At 45.3% G+C, this 19,930-nt stretch overlaps 1 protein-coding gene across 5 annotated transcripts in view; it reads right to left on the reverse strand.

Annotated features, from left to right (window-relative positions):
- NADK (NAD kinase) overlaps window positions 1-19,930 on the reverse strand; it is a 52,501-nt gene that overhangs the window by 13,753 nt on the left and 18,818 nt on the right. For 4 of the 5 annotated variants that reach the window (XM_081923719.1, XM_081923718.1, XM_081923717.1 and 1 more), the window contains 4 exons: window positions 15,709-15,792; window positions 4,364-4,493; window positions 2,507-2,615; window positions 1,343-1,428 (listed from right to left, as the gene is read on the reverse strand). In XM_081923719.1, the coding sequence (XP_081779845.1) occupies window positions 1,343-1,428; window positions 2,507-2,615; window positions 4,364-4,493; window positions 15,709-15,792 (409 nt within the window). Of the gene's footprint in view, window positions 1-1,342; window positions 1,429-2,506; window positions 2,616-4,363; window positions 4,494-10,859; window positions 11,410-15,708; window positions 15,793-19,930 lie in introns of those variants that run through there. The other variant, XM_081923721.1, reaches the window with a different exon arrangement.

A 19,930-nucleotide genomic window follows, 5' to 3' on the forward strand; every position in this document is an offset into this window, starting at 1 on the left:
TGGAAAGTGGCACTTTCTGGTTTCCTCTTCCAGCTCTTTGGGCTTCATCGAGGCTCAGATTAATTCTACCGGATCAGAGTTTTGCACAGATGCCTTGGAGAAGCAAACTCTGTCTTTTATCTCTCTCTTTCTGCCTCTCCCTCGGTGGGGTGGGAGGGGAAGAGATCGGCGAGGGCACAGCTCCCACTCAAAAATCCAAATGGACCTACAACTGTTGGGCGACTCTTGGACTAAAAGGGAAACCAAAGTTGGCGGAGCTTCACTGTATAGCTGTGGCAGCCTTTTTCTCAGTCCTGCCACCCTCGCAGGCACGTTTGGGTGGGTCGCAGGAGCTGCCCCATGGCTTCCCCAAAATCTTTAACTCCCTAGAGAGGCTGCAGTGGCTCCCTCTTTGTCCTTCCACTCACAGGTGGAGGCTGTTTTATTCCAGGAGGCTTTGGGGAAGTGGCAGCTTTTAAGGAAAGGGGTTGTAATAGTGCTGTGCTTTTAAAAAACCAATCTGCATTTTAATAGATTTATTTTCACCTCATTTTAATTCTATTCCAAGTTTAATCACTTTAAAATTATTATCTTTTATATGCTCTTAGCTATCTGCGTTTTATCTGTGCTGGTTTTAATATTTGTGAGTCCGAGTTCTGGGGGAAAGGAGGGAAACAAAGGCGGGGGGTGGGAATCTTGGGCAGTCTATAAAAACAGTTTGACGTCCATATCGTGATAGCAGTTTCATAATTTTTCGCCCGACAACATATCGCAAATCAGAATATGTGTGTGCGTGTGCTATGCAAAAAAACACAATGCAAGAAAAACCGTGAAGCCAGCCAATGCATCTACATAGCTCCATCCTTATTTCAGACATCATGATGTATTGGTATATCACTGTGTTTAGCTGGGGATATATCACAATGCTGAAAGCCAGATATTGTCCAGCCCTACTGTTCACCTCTACATAGTTCCATCCTTATTTCAGACATTGTGATATATCAATATATTGTGATGTTCAGCTGGTGATATATCGCGATGATGCCAACCAGATATCGCCCAGCTCTAGTCCTCCCACCCTCTTTTTAAGAAGAAGAAGAAGAAGAAGAAGAAGAAGAAGAAGAAGAAGAAGAAGAAGAAGACATGTTTAAAAGCAGCAACTTATATTTAACTACAGCCACATCAAGCCCTTATAAATGGGCAGGGCAGAAAGGGAGGCACATAAGTGAATACTGAGTGGGGAAGAGCCAAAAGTTAGTGTTAAGGGCCTGTGGAAGAACAGGCAACCATCACAAAGCATCCCATGTGGACTTCATAAGCAAGAGATTGCAGGCAAGGGAAGGATGGTGAACTTAAAACTCACCGGGAAGAGTGAAGAGGCATAAAGCAAGGTCCCGTCTCCTCCCAGGCAGATGATAAAGTCTATCTGATTGGAGATATCATCGTAGTCTAAGAAAGAAAAGGAGTTTGAAAGCACGGAATACGATTTTTAAAAATTCCAATCCTATCTGTTTAAAAGGGCAGAAATACAGCGGTATAAACAGATTGCGGCTTTTCGCTTGACCCTCCTTTAGCCCATTTACCTGCTCATTCTGGCTCTTATCTGACTGCACTTGCCTTCCTTCTTTAAGGAAACAGACACAGCGCCTGAATTTGCATGTTATGGTAAGTGAAAGTTACAAGCTTCATAAACCATACTGCGGACCCAGCTTAATTGCTATAGGTCACGGAAGGGTGATAGCTCAGAGGCATAGCGCCTGCTTTGCATGCAGAAGGTCCCAGGTTCAAACTATGGTAACTCCAGGCTGGGCTGGGAATGTATTCAGTCTGAAATCCTGGAGAGCTGCTGCCAGCCAGTGTTGACAACACTGAGCTAGATGGACCAATGGCTGGACTTGGTATAATGAAGCTTTCTGTGCTCCTGTGCTCTTACTTCGCTCTACCTGCACAAGCAGGTAAAGAATCAAAGAAGGCAATGGCTTAGCATTGCAGCCAAATGCAGGATTCTGGGTTGTTCTGCCCTAACAAACCACGATCGCTAGTGGAGCTTAAACCATGGCTTGTTGCTGATGCACTGACTGTGCCTTGTTAGGAGGAAACAAACCATGACCCCTGGGCTTGGAGGCAGCGCTATGCTAGCCCTTTCTTGGCAACCCAAGAAAGCTTACTCAAGGAAAGGGGCAAAATGGGAGAGGCTGAGCTGTGCATGCTCTGGCATGTGGTCTGTGTGCAGTGTGGTTTATTATGCAAAATAAACCCCAAAAAACCACTTTTCACTAATATATACAGTTTATGCACACCTTTGCCTGATACAGGCATGCTTGTACCACATCATTTGACTGGAGAACTGATCAAAAAATTTGGAGAAGAGTGGATTTTGACACAGCTGTGTTTTGGTTCACAGATTTTTCCAGGAACTGTACACTAGGTAGTTTGTATATTAAAATGCAAACCAAACCAAATTTCTGCTGCATCTCTAGCCCCATTACATGCAAAACACAACCTCTCTCACTATATATATATTTACCTTCACTGAAAGTGCAAAATTTCTTCTTCACTGGTCCAAAACTATCATCGTTCATGATGGCTGGGTCTTCCAACACTTTCTTTTCTACGTAGACAATCATGTTGTTCACCTGAAGGGTGGGGAGGAAAAGATACCAATGTAATTAAAACTATCTTAACACTGAGTGAAAAACAGAAGCATGACCTCTTGAAACAAGTGGCATTAATTTGTATTTATTTAAAAAAAACATACCCCACTTTTTGAGGAAATTCTCCTACTGTCAAGTACGGGAGTTCCCCTCTCCCTTCTGCTGGCTCACTGATAAGAATTAATGAGCATTTGGTAGATTTATAGTCCTTTTATTTCAGCATTATGTTACAAGCACAAACAGGCAACCCTCCGCAAGGATATCAGCTGCCTACTCCAAAGAGAAGTCCCTCTTCCTCTGCGTCTCCTTTGTTCTCTGACATGCTTGGACCTCCGAGTTTGGGGAGAGGGAGGGGGTCCCCCTCCGCTCTCAACTGATGTATTGACCAGCCGCTCCCTCCCTTCTGGTTGCTTAGCTACTATCTCATAGCTGTGTCTGCCTGTCTCTCTGCTTCTAGAAGCGCTGGAAGGGGGGGGGGCGAATATTCCCCCTCCTCTTCTGTTAGGAGCTGCTCTTCCTGCAATTGCATTCCCCAGTCTTCCAATCCAGACCAGCCCCTGACACCTACAAAGCATTTTATAATCTCAGATAAAAACCACTCTACCTACACTTTGGAACTCCTTGCCTATTGACACCAGGCAGACACCTTCATTGTATTCTTTTCAGAGCCTGCTTAAAACATTTTTGTTTAGGCAAGCCTATCCAGACATGGAGGAGTTACGTGTGTTCTCATTTCTTTGTAGCTGCTGTTAATCATCTTTCAAATATTTTTCATGTATAAGTGTGTAGGCCAGTTTGAGCTCCTAGGCAGAAAGGCCAGGTGGAAATGTAATAATAAAACAGAGTAACTGGCAGTGACTTTCCCAGCCTTCACAAAGTTTACCCCAACCCTTCCTAGCCTGCACATGGACCTTGTGCAGCATGCAAAACCATGTGCTGCTCTACCACTGAGCTATGGCTGTTCCCCTTTAATGCAGAGAGCTGTCTTATATTATTTTATCTGTGAGTAATAAAATAGGTGCAGTAACTTTCAAAAGGTAAGGAGGAATCACATCAACAGAGTGACCATTTGAGTACAAGAGAGAGGAGATCAGGGTTGCCAGGCTCTCCCACAACATTGGAAGCAGATGAAAGACATGAATGGGCAAAAGCACAAAGGCAAAACCAGTTTAACCACTCTGAGATTCCTCCTGAAGGGACAATAGGAACTGCGGTTTCGGTTTCGTGAAGGAGCGAAGTGATCCATACCAAGGAGATCACAGCAATACAAATTTTCAGCTGGACTTAGTTTGAAACTCTGAAAAAGCTCCTATGTGTGAGGCAGTCTTTTGACAACCCCAAACCCAAGCAAACAGTTCATGCCTGTGAAATCCTCTTGGATAGATAGAAATGGCACATGCCGGCCACCTCAAACTCTCCTTGGCATTTATTTGCAGCCAAGGTTGGTTTGTTATGGGTTTTAAAAATGGTTTAAGCTTCCCCTGATCAATGGCATAAGCCAGCCAAGGCTGATGGGGGCTGGGGTTCAACAACATGAGCCACAGGTTCCTCACCCCTGAGATGTAGGTCGTGGAAGCCCTGACTCTGGATGAACTTTCCTGAGCACTGTCAGCATGCTTCAAGACACATCTCTGTAGCCCGTAAGAACACCCTACTTTAAAAAGCCCACCCCACTAAAATTCTTTGGAGATCCTGGCTTGAGCTCACTAAGGGAGAGAAGTCCAGCCTACCTCTGTGAGATAGATGCAGAGGTCTTTGAAGGGCTGCAGGAGACTGGCGTCCCGGATTTTTTTTATAACAAGGACACTCTTCGGAGGTTTGTTCCATGTCAACCGCTGGCTTGCTGGGTCCTGAATGTGCCTGCAAAAACACAAAGCCAGGAAAGAAGCAGGTTGAAGTCCCTGAGACAAATCACGTTAGCACTCCTCACGAGAAAACGACGGGCGAACTTGGCTCTGCATTTGGCACGACTGAGAGACAGCAAGCTTTTCCTAGAGTGTGCTGCTTCGGTTGCAGGTGGAAGATGATAAGAACACAAGAAGAGCCCTTGTGAGTCTCAGGAACTGGTATTCATCCTGCCGATTCCTGGTTACACTGCCACAACTCCTCATCATCATCTACAAAAACAAAACAAGACCCTCGCCCATGCAGCCCTAGCATGATGCTAAAGAAGTGTTTGGAATAGCCTTCTCCCTGACAGGCTGCTTTCTCTATGTGCAGAGGACTTAAGGGAAGCATTTAAACACCTTCAGCCCAGGGAGCTGTGTTCTGGGAAAGGAAGAAGGCTTCATACCTCAATTCTGTGCTCAATATTCAGAGGCAGAAGCAGAGAAAGAAACTTTTTGGACCAATGACCTTGTAGTGACACAGGCAATTCAAAACTATTAGGGCATATTTAAGTATTATTTGAAATTCAGGTAGGTAGCCATATTGGTCTGACGCACTCAAGATATATAAAAAAATTGCCCAGTAGCACCTTAGAGACCAACTAATTTTGTTCTTGGTATAAGCTTTTGTGTGCATGCAACATAGTTGGTCTCTAAGGTGATACTGGACAATTATTATTTTTAAAGTATTATTTGAAATGTTAGGGAACAGCCATAGCTAAATGGTAGAGCATCTTCCTTGTATGCAGAAAGTCCTGGGTTCAATCTCTGGAACTTCCCACTAGGGTTTTGAGAGGCTCCCTGCCTGAAGCCCTGCAGAGCCACTGCCTGTCAGGGTAGACCAGTGTGCTGGTCTCTAGCTCTTTTAGGACTACAATTCCCATCATCCCTGACCACTGGTCCTGCTAGCTAGGGATGATGGGAGTTGGAGTAAAAAAACAGCTGGAGACCCACATTTGGGAAACACTGGTGTAGACAATACCAAGCTAGATGCACAAATGGTCTGACTCGGTAGAAGGAAGCTTCCTATGTCTTAAGGAAAGGACTGTAGGTCAGTAATAGTGTATCTGCTTTGCATACAGAAGGTATGTTCAGTTCCTGGCTTATCCAGGTAGGTCTCCCAGAGAAAGTGCAAGTATGTGAACGCAGTACCGAGCTAGATGGATTAATGGTCCAATTGAGCAGCTTCTTCTGTAAGTACTGAAGAACACAATGTGTATTTTCTCTCCTTGCCCCACCCTTTTGGCTGAAGTTCCCCGGGTACAACTCACCTTTCATTTCTTATTCTTGGACACTAAAAGAAAGCTGTCCAGAAATCATTAAGCTATGATTGCTCAGATGCAAACATTAAAACTTGTGGTTCAAAATATTATTTGCTTAGGTACTACCATGGGTTAACATACTTCTGATGCTCAAAAGCCTGTTCATACATTCCTCTCTCTGCACAACGCAGAGGATTCAAGCTGCTCCTCACCCACCCCACCTGGGTGCTGGTTGAGATGAGAACACCGCCTCCCAAGGCCTGCTTCACAGATGTGTTTTTAAGATGCTTTTGCTTTTAATTGCATTGCTTTGCTTCTTTGGGGAGAACTCGCAGAACAGAAATTTAATAAGATATAATGCTAATAATAATTACAGGGAATTGGCAGGCACTACACTTAGTTGGGACGCGGGTGGCGCTGTGGGTTAAACCACAGAGCCTAGGACTTGCCGATCAGAAAGTCGGCGGTTCAAATCCCCACGGCAGGGTGAGCTCCCGTTGTTCGGTCCTTGCTGCTGCCAACCTAGTAGTTCGAAAGCACATCAAAGTGCAAGTAGATAAATAGGTACCGCTCCGGCGGGAAGGTAAACAGCGTTTCCGTGCACTGCTCTGGTTTGCCAGAAGCGGCTTAGTCATGCTGGCCACATGACCCAGAAGCTGTACGCCAGCTCCCTCGGCCAATAAAGTGAGATGAACGCAGCAAACCCCAGAGTCGGCCACGACTGGACCTAATGGTCAGGGGTCCCTTTACCTTACACTTAGTCTTGGTACCCTTATGTCTTGCAGACACCACGGCAGGCCCCCTCTGCACAAATGCCAACGTGTCACTCGATAACCTGAGCTGCCTGGTGTGCAACAAGCTGTAGAAAAGGGGGGGCATTACTTGTCCCAGGCAAAATGCTGACCTGCTTGGTTGGATCAGAGCAAGCGCTCCTTCAACAAGCAGAGCTTAAGGAGTTAAGCTCAGCCAAACTCTCTGAACTACCTTCAGATCAACCGATGTCCCAATGCTGTCCTGGACTTTGTGTTCCCTAATCTCCTTCTCGCACCCATCTTTCCCCATCTTTAATGAGCTGGGCTTTTATTAGGGCAGCAAAGCTTGCCACCCCAGGTAGGTGCATCATGCAATTCCAGAGGTGCTGTCAAGGTATCTCAGTCATGCTTGGTGGGAAGGGAGTCAATCCTTAGGATCTCAAGGTGCGTCACCGGCAGCCAGAAGGATATGACAGCTCTTAAACAGCTGCTTGGGTTTCTCCTGCACCATTCTAGCACCGTATGCAATTTGCAAGAGTGCATAATAATATAATAATATTCTTTTAATTCATATACTGCCCATCTTACTTGGTTTCCCCAGCCACTCAGGGTGGCTTATAGCATATATAAAAAACACAACAAAGCATCAAACATTTAAAAAACCCAAAATATCCTATATGAGCAACAAACAACCCAATAAATCAATAGAAATCAATGACAACAATAATAAACAGCTTACAATTATACCCAAATTAAAATAACTGCCAACCTCAATTGAACATTTAACCAACATCAACCCGACAAAAACAAAACAGAGGAACCAAAATTAGAACCATTTAAAACATTTTAAAACATTTTAGCCAGTTGCCTCAACCGAAGAGTTCATGCATGAGAAAGTAATGTGGGGGATTTCTAGATCTGAATAACGAATGACCTGACTTCTAGCTTTAATGATGTTGTGTCCTGATGGCACATGCTTTGGTGATCCTCTGATACATACTTGGTGTGTATATCTCTCCCCCCTTCCCACTATAGAGAGAGCCAGTGTGGTGTAGTGGTTAAGAGCGGTGGACTCGTAATCTGGTGAACTGGGTTCGTGTCTCTGCTCCTCCACGTGCAGCTGCTGGGTGACCTTGGGCTAGTCACACTTCTTTGAAGTCTCTCAGCCCCACTCACCTCACAGAGGGTTTGTTGTGGGGAAGGAAGGGAAAGGAGAATGTTAGCTGCTTTGAGACTCCTTCGGGTAGTGATAAAGCGGGATATCAAATCCAAACTCCTCCTCCTCCTATAATATGCGCCTCCAATATTTCCTTATTCAAGCAAATAAGGTCTTCCTCCAGTCCTGCTGTTCTGAAGATCATGCAATTTTTGATTGCATTTTATCCACAACACCTTCCAAAGAAACTGGAGGAAGGTGGAACTTGCCTCCACACACAGTATCCCAAGAATGTGGAAAGCAGTGACCCTCCGGACATTGCTCGATTATGATTTCCATCATCCCACGATGGACAGAGCTCATGGGAGTTGGAGTCCAGCAACACCCAGGGGGTGACAGGTTCCTTATCTCTGCTTTAAAAGAAGGCAGAGCTGTGATGGCAGTAGCTGGAAAGGCAAGTGATGGCCTAGTTCAAGGACGGAGCCCTTTGGCCTTTCAGACATTGCTAGACTACAGCTCCTATCATCCTTGAGCGCTGGACACTCCAGCTGGGGCTGATGGGAGTTGGAATCCCTGCACTATCCCATTTCTAGTTCTCAAAGACCCTAATGTTCTCCCCACCAGTTTTCAGAGGGTGGGAATTCCAAGACCATACAGTGGTGGGGAAACGTCTTGACCACAAAAGTTTGCAACGGAGGCACTGGGGAAAGCCATCCAATCCATTACCGGTAAGTTGAGAGCAGGAGCAGCCAATATGGTTCTCTCCAGATGTTTCGGACTCCACCTTCCATTGTCCCTATCCATTGGCCATGCTAACTGGGGCTGGTGGGAGTTGGAGTCCAACACATCTAGAGAGCACCAGGTTAGTGTAGGGTTTAAGCCAATAAGTCTTGATCTTACGTCTTTCTGGAGAGCCACCTCCTTAATCCAGAATATGTCAGGTGAGGGGGGCTCTCTACAGTTGATTATCCTCCAATCAGTTGGCATTTCTCTTGAGTATTAGCGAGCTAGAGACATGGGTTCAAAATCCCCAGCCATTCTCAAAGCCTACTAGATGATCGTGGGCCAGTCACTATCTCTCCCCTTAACCAACCTCACTAGATGCTGTGAAAATAAAAACAGGGGAGCTCCTCGGAGGAAGGTTGGGAAGATTTTATAATCAATAATAAGTAGTATTTTATCACAAACTTGGGTGGAAGGACATATATTTAAAGCTCTGGTCAGCATACGCAGACATCTTTACCCAAGAACCTCAAGAACTGACTTGAACGTCATAATTTATACATACAAGTCCACTCACGTATCCCTGTACTGGTTGTATATTGGTCCCTGAACATGGTCTTTATTACTTAATTTCCAGCTTCATTTCCTTTAAAAAATAAAAACAAAACCCAAAACTGCCAACTGACCCTGCTGTTGCAAGAGGAAAGCCTCCGGGAAGTAGTGGTTCAGTGAATCATGTAGATTTCTAGAGACATTACTGAACATTGGTGAAATGTATAGGAACTTGCTTCGATTCCGGTATTGTTCCTTTCAAAAACCACTGTTACACTACTTTGATTTTGCAGAAGTATCTAAATTTGTGGTTAATAGTTAATTATAAGAAACTCTTATTTGTTCTGAGAAGAGCAACGCTGTTAAAAAATAATAGGAACATAACGTAAGAATATCCTGCTGGCTCATGCCAATGGCCCATGCATCCTATTCTGACAGTGGCTAACCAGATGCCCATTGTTGGAAACCCGCAAGTAGCACCCGAGCACAAGAGTTCTCTCCCCTCTTGCGGTTTCCAGCAACTGATATTCAGAAACAACTCCTGTCTCCGACCTCGGAGACCGAGCACAGCGGGAGTCAACCTAGGCAACCCTGCACCGTCACAGAAGCCAGACGTCCTTGGCCACAGAAAAACTGGGTGGATTCCTATCCGCCACCAGCTCTCGCCCTGCAAAAACCCTTACCTTAGGTGGCCTTAGGCAGACTCTTTTAACCTCACTGTGACACAAGGTTTGCTGTGAGACTGCCGCTCTTAAGCTCCGAGCTCAGGGGATGGGAAACCTGTAGGCTTCTAGATAACATTGGACTCCCAGCCTCTGCATCAGACCCAGCCAGTATGCCTTACAGTCAGGAATGATGGGTGCTGCAGCCCAATATTGTGTTTCGATATTAATGTTGTGTTTTAATTGTTGTGATCTGCCCTGAGACCTCAGCATGAAGAGCCGATAATAAATGGTTATCACCATCTTCTTAGAATCATAGAAATGTAGAGCTAGAAGGGTCCCTGAGGATCATCGAGTCCAACTCCCTGCAGTGCAGGAATATTCAGCTGTTCCGTACAGGGATTGACCCTGCAACCTTGGTGTAATCAGCACGAAGCTCTAACCAACTGAGCTACCCAGTGCTGCTCTTCATCATCATCATCTGGAGGGACACCTGTTAGCCCACCCTTCCCCAGAGGAAGAGCTAAGGATACAAAAGGGGCAAATTCCCACCACTACCACAACCCCAGCCAACTCTGTCTTGAATCCAGAATGTGGAACGAGTTGATGTTATTATTTTATTCTCTACACAGTTTCTTCCCCCCCGTTGCTGGATACCCCACTCTTGCGCAAAATGCAGAATGCCAGGCAGACCGCAGAATAGCCCTGATGAAGGGTTTGGTGGGTGGAGGGAATGCACATGAAGACATCTAAAAATAAAAAAAGAGGAAGAAACTGAAGGAAGGAGTCCTTTGGTGACTGATTTTTTACTGGCCAGGGTGAGAACAAGAATGCCCTAAGGAAAGGGAGATTCCCACGGCAGAGTTCAGTTTGCCGTGCCAGGAACTTGCATTGCTGCCGTAAAGCGGGTTTCAGACGAGAAAACCACCCCTTCCTCATACCTGGGGGACCAGGAAAAGCATAAAGGATTTCAACACAATCTGCTCAACCTATCTGGATCAGTTTGTAGAGCTACATATCAGCTCTGCGGCGACTATGGGTTGCATCCAATGAAACCTTACTTAAGTCAACTGAAATGAATGGACCCAAGTCCATTCATTGGGTCTACTCTGAATAGCACTGGACATAGCTCCATGCCCCACTTAAAGAAATCCAAGCCACCACTGAAACTAACTGAAGGTTTGGCTCATAACACGAAAGGTGGATAAAACCTCTTTCCCCCCGTCTACTCACCACTTCCAAGCGGAGCTTCCAAAGGAGCGATCGTTAATACGCTGAAATATCTTCATTGCTTTTCTTTGCACGAGTCAGAGAGAAAGACACAGCAAGACTCAACAGCAGAAAAAGAAGCCTTGAAATAATCTTTTGGAGCCGAACTACTACCTTGCAAAGAACATCACGCCCGCCAAGTTCAGATAGCCTCTCTTTTCAGATTGCTTTGGTCAAAAAGAAATGAAACCAAACCAAACCAGCCTTGCCATTTCATAAAGAAGCAGTTCCCCATAAAAAGGAGGCTAAAAGTTGCTTAAACAAAAGGATCCCAAAAACTACCAGGTTAGAAAAAGGAGGAGCAAAAACTTAGCGTATTTGTTAAATGTTCAATTTTTTTCCGCCAGGTCAGTCTGCAAAACAACAGATTACAAAAAAAAAAGTGGGGGGAAACCCCACAAAAGAGGTTTAATCAACACCAGACGGCTTAGTGTGCCTTCATGCAACACTTGGGAAGCCACTGCAAGTTTAATCTTGGATTTTGTTAAATTCCTCTTATTAAAAGGCAACAGGAGAGAGAGAGCACAGCTTTCAAATTGTGTGTGTGTGTGTGTGTGTGTGTGTGTGTGCGCGCGCGCAGGGGGTGGGGCATAAAAAATATTTTTTGAAGCTACATGTATTTTTAAAAAAAGTCAAGTTTTGAAGAAGGATGAAGATCTCCCGGTAGAATTTTAAAAGCTCAGCTGCCTTCTCCCTTCTTCCCTGGCAAAGCGGCTCCCTAGCTTGAAGGCTATTCTAGACTGCTGGGGTTACGATCTGCTGTCTGTCTGGGCAATTAAAGAGCTCTAAGTGCCTCCTGGAAAGCCTCTGGGCTGGACTAATCTCAACACATGCTGTCATTATATCCCTGCTCGCCCCAGAGGGAGGAGCAGCAGCAGCAGCGGCTGCTCAGCTGCCAGAATCTGGTGATAAAAATGCATGATGTAAGTCCAAAGTTGAGTAAGTGGCAATCATCCCTTAACCCTTCGGCTCCCAAGCCGTAGGAGGCAGATTGAATCCTCACGGGGTGCAAAAGAAGTGGAGTGTGCTTGTAAGATACTCTCTGCAGGGATGTGATAAACAGAGAGCAGGTGATTTGTTAGGTCTCATCTGCACAAGACAGGTTATTTGTCCACTCACCTGCCAGTCAGCAAACCTCTTCCCTTCACTCCCTTGTGTGCTAAAATTGGCAGGTGGGCAAGAGAGAGGAGCCACAGGAAGCTGCCTTATACAAAGTCAGGCTATTGGAGTGTCTGTCTCAGTATTACCTACACTGACTGGCAGCAGCTCTTCGGGGTTCCAGGTATTTCCCCCAGCCCTACCTGGGGATGCTGGGGATTGAAACTGGGACCTTCTAGCAGTGTTAGAATCTCAGATATCTAATTTAATCGCCAAATGGCAAATTAAATCTAGGTTACAGTCGCCACAGTGGAATGTCTGGGTGCTGTTTTTTTTTGCAATTTATTAGTATTATTATTATTATTAATTTCATTTCTACAGCTTTTCATTTTAAAGAAAAAATCTCAAAGTAGTTTACAACACATTAAAAAAGTAAATAAAACAATCCAAAATAAAACAAATTCAAGCTTTGAGGGAAAATATTTCACATCCTTCTCAAAGTGGCATTTTGCTTTCCCAAGTCGTCAACCTGGTCTCCAGAGATCTTCACGTGGTCGCAATTGGACCCTGGCTAATTTCTAGCACTGCCTCTTACATGCTACAGTAAATGGATTCTCTAACACTGGGATATCCTTTTCCCTAAGGATAAACTAACTTTCTAGTCCTCATGCTTCTGAATAAAAGGTTGATTTAAATAAGAAGCTGCCTTATGCAGTCAGATCATTGCTTCATCTAGTTTAGTATAGTCACTGAATGTGGCTCTCCGGGGTTTCAGACTTGGGGGATTTTCCCAGCCCCACCTGGAGATACTAGGTTTTGAACTTGGGACCTTCTGTGTGCAAAGCAGATGCTCTAACCACTGAGCTATGGGACTTCCCTGAATGGTCAGCTTGCCTTTGGCTATTACGGTGGGGCAGTGGCTGAGCCAGGGGTGTGCTAAGCAGAAGATAATGCGATTTAGAAAAAAAGGACCAACATCTGTAAAAATCTGACGGTCAACCACACCTTGAAGCAACTGGAAGAGGAAGTGGACTCACCCACACCCTGCTTCTTTTGGTTTGGGAAAGTACAGACCAAGGAGGAAGAGGAGTAGGACACAAAAGAGAGAGAAAATTAAGAGCGCAGGCCGCTCCATTCAATAAGTGTTGTGCTAGAGCTAGACAAATATTAACAGTGTCTCCTGGCAGGTGATGTTCGAGGTGGCATTGACTAAGCTAGTTCACCCAATTGCATAGTGTTTACTCCCATCCATCCCTCTGGACCAGAATTAAACAAAGTGAAGGGTGGGGAAGATTGGTCTGCCAAAAGCAAACAGGAGGATAATGTTTCAAACACCCGTATCAGGACTCAACCCAAGTTGATCTAAAACAACCTTCACCAACCTGGTGCCCTCAAGATATTTTGGACTACAACTCCCATCAGTCCCAGCTAGCATGATTAGTCTTAAAAGCAACCACAAGCTGGCTGGCATGCTGGAAGCTGCCTTATATCCAGCTAGCTCAGTTGCTGTCTACACTGATCAGCAGCAACCCTTTGCTTAAGACAGAGGAATAGAGGAAGCTGCCTTATACAAACCATTGGTCCATCTGGTTCAGTGTTGTCTACACTGACTGGCATTAGGGACGCAGGTGGCACTGCAGGGTCTAAACCACTGAACCTCTTGGGATTGCTGATTGGAAGCTCGGCGGTATAAATGCTCATGACAGAGTGAGCTTCCGTTACTCTGCCCCAGCTCCTGCCAACCTAGCAGTTCGAAAGCACACCAGTGCAAGTAGATAAATAGGTACCGCTGCGGGGGAAAGGTAAACAGTGTTTCCGTGTGCTCTGGCTTCCATCACGGTGTTCCATTGCGCCAGAAGCAGTTTAGTCATGCTGGCCACATGACCTGGAAAGCTGTCTGTGGACAAATGCTGGCTTCCTTGGCCTGAAGCGAGATGAGTGCCGCAATCCCACAGTCGCCTTTGACTGGACTTAACCGCCCAGGGGTCCTTTAAAAGGTAAAGGGACCCCCGACCATTAGGGCCAGTTGTGGACGACTCCGGGGTTGCGGCGCTCATCTCGCTTTATTGGCCGAGGGACGCGGCGTACAGCTTCCAGGTCATGTGGCCAGCATGACTAAGCCGCTTCTGGTGAACCAGAGCAGTGCACGGAAATGCCGTTTACCTTCCCGCTGGAGCGGTACCTATTTATCTACTTGCACTTTGACGTGCTTTTGAACTGCTAGGTTGGCAGGAGCTGGGACCGAGCAACGGGAGCTCACCCTGTTGTGGGGATTCGAACTGCCGACCTACTGATTGGCAAGTCCTAGGCTCTGTGGTTTAACCCACAGCACCACCTGCGTCCCATAGGGGTCCTTTACCTTTACCTTTTTTACACTGACTGGCAGCAGTTCTCTGGGGTTTCTGGAAGGGGACATTCCCAGCCCTACCTGGAGATGCTGGGAATTGAACCTTCTGTATGCAAAGCAGACGCTCTGCTACTGAGTCATGGCCCTTCCCCTGTCACATGTTATGAGATTCCTTGACATCCTGGTCACAAAGGTGTCACCCATTCTATAAAACCCGCACACACACTTTAGAAAGGAACGTGGTAAAACAAACAAGTACGATAAATCTTTACTTGTTTCCCACTGCATGCAAAAGATGAAATTTGGGTGTGAAATGTAATAAGTAAGAACATGGGCTCCATGTTTTACACCACTGATGACACCCACAAACCAAAGGAAAACTTTAAAAGAGGCCTAGATAACTGTATGAAGAACTCTGCCATACAGTTTTGATCAGCTCTTCTGTGCAATCCATGTTTCATTCACTGGACAATGACTGAAAGTGACATGCGTGGCTTAGACCAATGCAGACGTTAATTGTGCATAATACTTGCAGACATGGCCCCAATAAGTAGCGCTGTTAATTATTTCCGATTGAAATTTTTCAATAAAAATTAATTAAAAACAACAACACATGATAATACAAACATTAGAATATAAATACCCGTAATTATAATACACCATAAAACGAATCCAATTAAAATACTAGAATATAAGTATCCATAACTAAGATGCAGTAAAACAACAGAACAATTAACACACCCCAAATTTTAATCTGATACAGTTTGGTAGGCTATGGCCTGGATTTAAGAACCCAAAAGTAGATTGCAAGGTAAGGCCACAGTTGGACTGACATCTCTAGAAAGCTTTCTGAACCAGCTTTGCAGCAGAGCATCATCTGTTTACCACTGATGGCCGACACCTATTCCCAAAGAAACACCTGCTACCTTTTGAGAGATGGCCTCCTCCTCTATTGGATCAGAACTGGGAGCCCTCAAAAGCCTTTGCACCTCGGCTGTCCATTTATGAAGATGCTACATCAAAACAGGGTAAACCTACTCATGCTTTACAAAGCAATAAAGCTCATGTAAATAGAACACCTCATGGTAAGTTCAGGCAATAATGGATTAATAATAATAATAATAATAATAATAATGGCCGAAGCAAACAAGCAATTCAATGGTAACTGCAAACACACAAGCACATCGGTATAACTCCATTTCAGCACAGCACCCTGTATTGCCATAAATGGGCAGCCAAATCTATGAATGAATGCAGCTGAAGAAGACACAAGCATGTATGGGAATGAATGAATATGTTTAATTATTTAACAGCAGAGAATCAGATGAATGGGATCAGGACCTTTTCCCCGAAGGTGGAGGCACTTACATGATAGTTTTGGGATTCTGCAGCATGCAGGCTTTTGGTCCAAATGTGGTCACTGGGCATGGTCCGTGCAAGGAGCGCGTCCTCCTGAAAGAAGAAAGAGACAGTTTAGTTAAGTTGCTGGGTTATCTAAGGTTCTTGGAGAGACTTTTCAAAAAGAGGTGTGTTTTTTTTAAGGCAACCCCAACTTCATGCACAAAAGCATCATGATAATAAAACAGGATTCATATTCAACTATGGCTCTCGTTTCCTAAAAAGCATTTCTAAGATTCCTCAAATGGAGCTGAACTGAGTTCCCTGGTGCAGGATATGAGCTAGAAGCCCTGAAGCAGTAACAAGGGGGGCGGTGTTATTGTATCATGTCCCTTTACGAACTATGACAGCCTCCAGAGTGATTTGTGCAAGGGGAGGCAGCTTACAAATTGCATAATATCCAAACTGCATCTTGAATGACTAACAGACGCACTTCGCCTTAGCTATCCTACGTTTCCCTAGCACAAGTAAATCATTAACACACTCACACAGTCCGCCTGAATGGCATTATATCATTAGAGCTGGAGAGGGACATTTCGTGCATTCGCAATGGTGAATCTTCCATGCTTAAGGGTTGTATCCAATGCTGGCCCCACTCAGAATAGATCCACTGAAGTTAATGGGCATGACTCACTTAGGTTCTTTGTTTCAATGGGCCTACTCTGAGTAGAACTTAGTTGGCTTGGTTTTTTAAACACAACATGATTGTGTTTTAAAATTATGAATCCACGACAATCCAAGTTCTGTGACAATCCCACTCCCCCCTTAAAAAATGCACTTTGGGAGATGATCTATAATGAAATTAAGAAGGTCCTTAAGTGGACTTTTCCTAAGAAACCTGAGGCTTTTCTCCTGGGCATGGTTGGCCAATTGGTGCCAAAGAAGGACAGGACTTTTTTCATGTACGCTACCACAGCAGCAAGAATTCTTCTGGCAAAGTATTGGAAGATGCAAGAACTACCTACTCTGGAAGAATGGCAGACAAAGGTGACAGACTTTATGGGACTAGTAGAGATGACCGGCAGAATCCGAGACCAGGGGAAAGAGACAGTGGAAGAGGACTGGAAGAAATTCAAAACATATCTTAAAAACTGTTGTAAAATTGAGGAGTGTTAAGATGTCAAGGGGTAAGAAGTAGAGAATTACAGCTGTAACGAATAAGTTTAAGGAAATCTAATGAAAGGGAACTAATAGACAAATTGACTAAAGGGTTGCTAAAGAACTGTAAAACTAGGATGCAGCGAAAGGGAGGTATGGGGAAGTCGAAGGGAAGAAGGTGCATGAAAATAACATTATGATTTAAATATTTTGTATGTATTTGTTTTTTCTGTTTTGTTTGTGTGTTTTTATATGTGTTTGAAAAATGAATAAAAATTATTTTTTAAAAAAATGCACTGTGTTTTGCACCCTGAATAAATTGAACCAATTTTGCATAATCTATTCTACCTAACTATATAAGGGATCATAAAGCTTGAAGCCTCCGCAAACTCTGGAAACTTTGTTCAGCAACTCCCCTTTCGGCTTCTGAGATTTCTGCTGGCATGGCCTGCACTCTTTCAAGCAAATCTTATGTGTTACCTAAGCGCTTGCCTGGTCACCACAGGCAACAAGAAACTGCTGGCTGGTGAATGAGCTGGCTGGTGGAGCAGGGGCAGGACAAAAAATGCAATGGGCTGCAGCAGCATGGTAAGAGCTTTCTGCCCCTCCTCTGCCAGCCTCCCTCCCCATCAGGCTGGTAAAAATAATTGTGGGCTAGTAACTTTGGTGGGACTCTTTTACAAGGCCCCCAATTGGGCTAGAAACTTCCTTCTTCACTTTTAAAACCAGAAGCTCAAAAAGTGAGCTTCTAGAGTGCCATGAAACTGTGCCACGCATACAGGCTAGGAAGCAAAGCCAAATGAATAAGCTACTACATGCCTATGATAAAAAAAGAGGTCGTGTGGCAATACGGGTTTCTTTGATATATACAATTTTCTGCTACAGTCATAAACAGTAGCAACTTTTAAAACACACTGGAGGTACTAGGTTTCTGGTCACATTACCCATTTTCCTCTTTTAAATTGGTGGTAAGCCTATACCAAGGCAGCAAGGTGCTGCACTTATGCTGCAGTCCCCAGTAGAGCGGCATGATCTGAAGGTGGAAGAGCAGTTTGGTACAGGAGTCCTGCCACGGACAGCAAAATCTCCCAGCTTTTTTCTTCCTCTAACCCCCATCCCTGCACTGAGCAGTAAAACTGAACACGGCATGAGATGGCGCCACAGCACTGTGGAACTTCCCGGCTGTTGCAAGCCAAGCAAAGCACAACACAGTCAGGAAATTCCAAAACACAGCGGAAGCCAGAATGTTTTCCCTCTAGCAGTTCTGGAGGGTGGTTTCCCACCCCTGGTTCTCTCAAGCAGCCCTGGTTGGGATGCTAATTAGTGAAAGGCAACTGCCGAGGGGTCAGGGGGAGCTCGTTGCGGTCTCCCACGTTTACGATGCAAACAGTGCTTTTGAGAGAGGTGGTGTGGACGCTGACAACCCCTTCCTCCATGAGTAGGCTTGGTGCCAGCAGTTGTCCAGCTCAGGAACTGGCCTTGGGAGGGGACCCCATGCCGGCCAGACTCAGCCGTGCCGCCATTCTCCACTTTCCCTGCAGTGCAGGCCCCTGGATGCTTCTCGGCAGCGACGCTTTCGAACGGGGGCCAAGCCCCGCTCCCATCAATGGCAGGCGTTATCCACTTTTAAGCAACACAAAATGTAATGCTTACGCCCACAGATCTGTATATTTTACTGGTTCCATGGATCTGGGGGTGGGTAGATTTCACAGGACTAATGCTACACCTGCCTTGGTTGGCGGATCATCAGCACCATGTGAACGGCCCCCTAAAGTCTGGAACCAGCTCTGTCCAGAAGTATCTGCGCCAGCCTGCATTTTTGGTGTGTCCTTTTTGATGTGTTCAGCAATGTGACCCAGTGTGCTGAGTTTCTGAAGATTAAAATACCACCAAGAACGCCCTGTTGGAATGGTCCGACGCATCACTGCAAGAAATGCTCTTAGTTTTAACATTATTCAACCTAAGTTCTCTTAGGTACAACATTATTATACACCACAAGCTCAGCCTTCAGAAATGCATGACTAACGCACTGTCGCAAATCGGCCATCACAAGTTACTAGTTCTCCTGCCCACAACACACCTACGTGGCACAATGCAACAAGCTAAATAAGAGGGCTGGTCTTCTTTGGCTTCTCAACCAGGCAGCCTGGAGGCAAATTCACTTTGGCAGGTGACCAGGGAAGTCTCAGAAATAAAAATACACCTTCCTGATCACGTGGGGCAAATGAACATTGCCTCCAGAAAAGTGAGAAATGAATGCATGAATATAGACACTGCAGGACACAGACAGACACACACACACACACACACACACACACAATCTTCAAATATCTAAAGGGCTATGATATGGAGGATGGCGCAAGCTTGCTTTCTCCTGCTCCTGAGACTAGGACCCGAACCAATGGGTTCATGTTACAAGACAGGAGATTCTGACTAAACATCGGACGACCTTTCCAATGGCAAGAGCTGTTCAACAATGGGAAAGACTCCCAAGAGAGGTGGTGGACTCTCCTTCCTTTGAGGTTTTGAAGCAGAAGTTGGAAGGCCATCTGTCATGTATAATCTAGTTGAGATTCCTGCATTGCAGGGGGTTGGACTGAGATGACCCTCACAGGCCCTTACAACTCTAGGATTCTATGAAAGTTTAAGACCACTCTCTACAAGGTCTCCTCCAGAAGTTGAGACTCCAACTCCCATCATTCCCTACCACACTAATCATGCTAGCTGGGGCTGATGGGAGATGAAGTCCAACAACATTTAGAAGGCCCAAAGTCACACCCAGTGAGTTCCTTGGCCAAGTGGGGAATTGAACCTCCATGGGCTTAGCCACCTCAGCTAGGCCAACAGTTTCCACTGTCATCCTCCAGGGCAAGGAAACTGGGCTGAGGAGAGCTGGGACTTGCTGAGCTCATGAAAGAGGCAAGTCTTCCCTTGCTAATGATTGGTAATGTAGGATTACCACCTCTTAGAAAGACAGAAAGCCCAAACCACATAATATCGGTCTTGAAAGACCTACATTGGCTCCCAGTACATTTCCAAGCACAATTCAAAGTGTTGGTGCTGACCTTTAAAGCCCTAAACAGCCTCGGCCCGG

Source organism: Podarcis melisellensis (genome assembly GCF_964234715.1).
Source record: "Podarcis melisellensis genome assembly, chromosome: 8".
Classification (NCBI taxonomy): Eukaryota; Metazoa; Chordata; class Lepidosauria; order Squamata; family Lacertidae; genus Podarcis; species Podarcis melisellensis.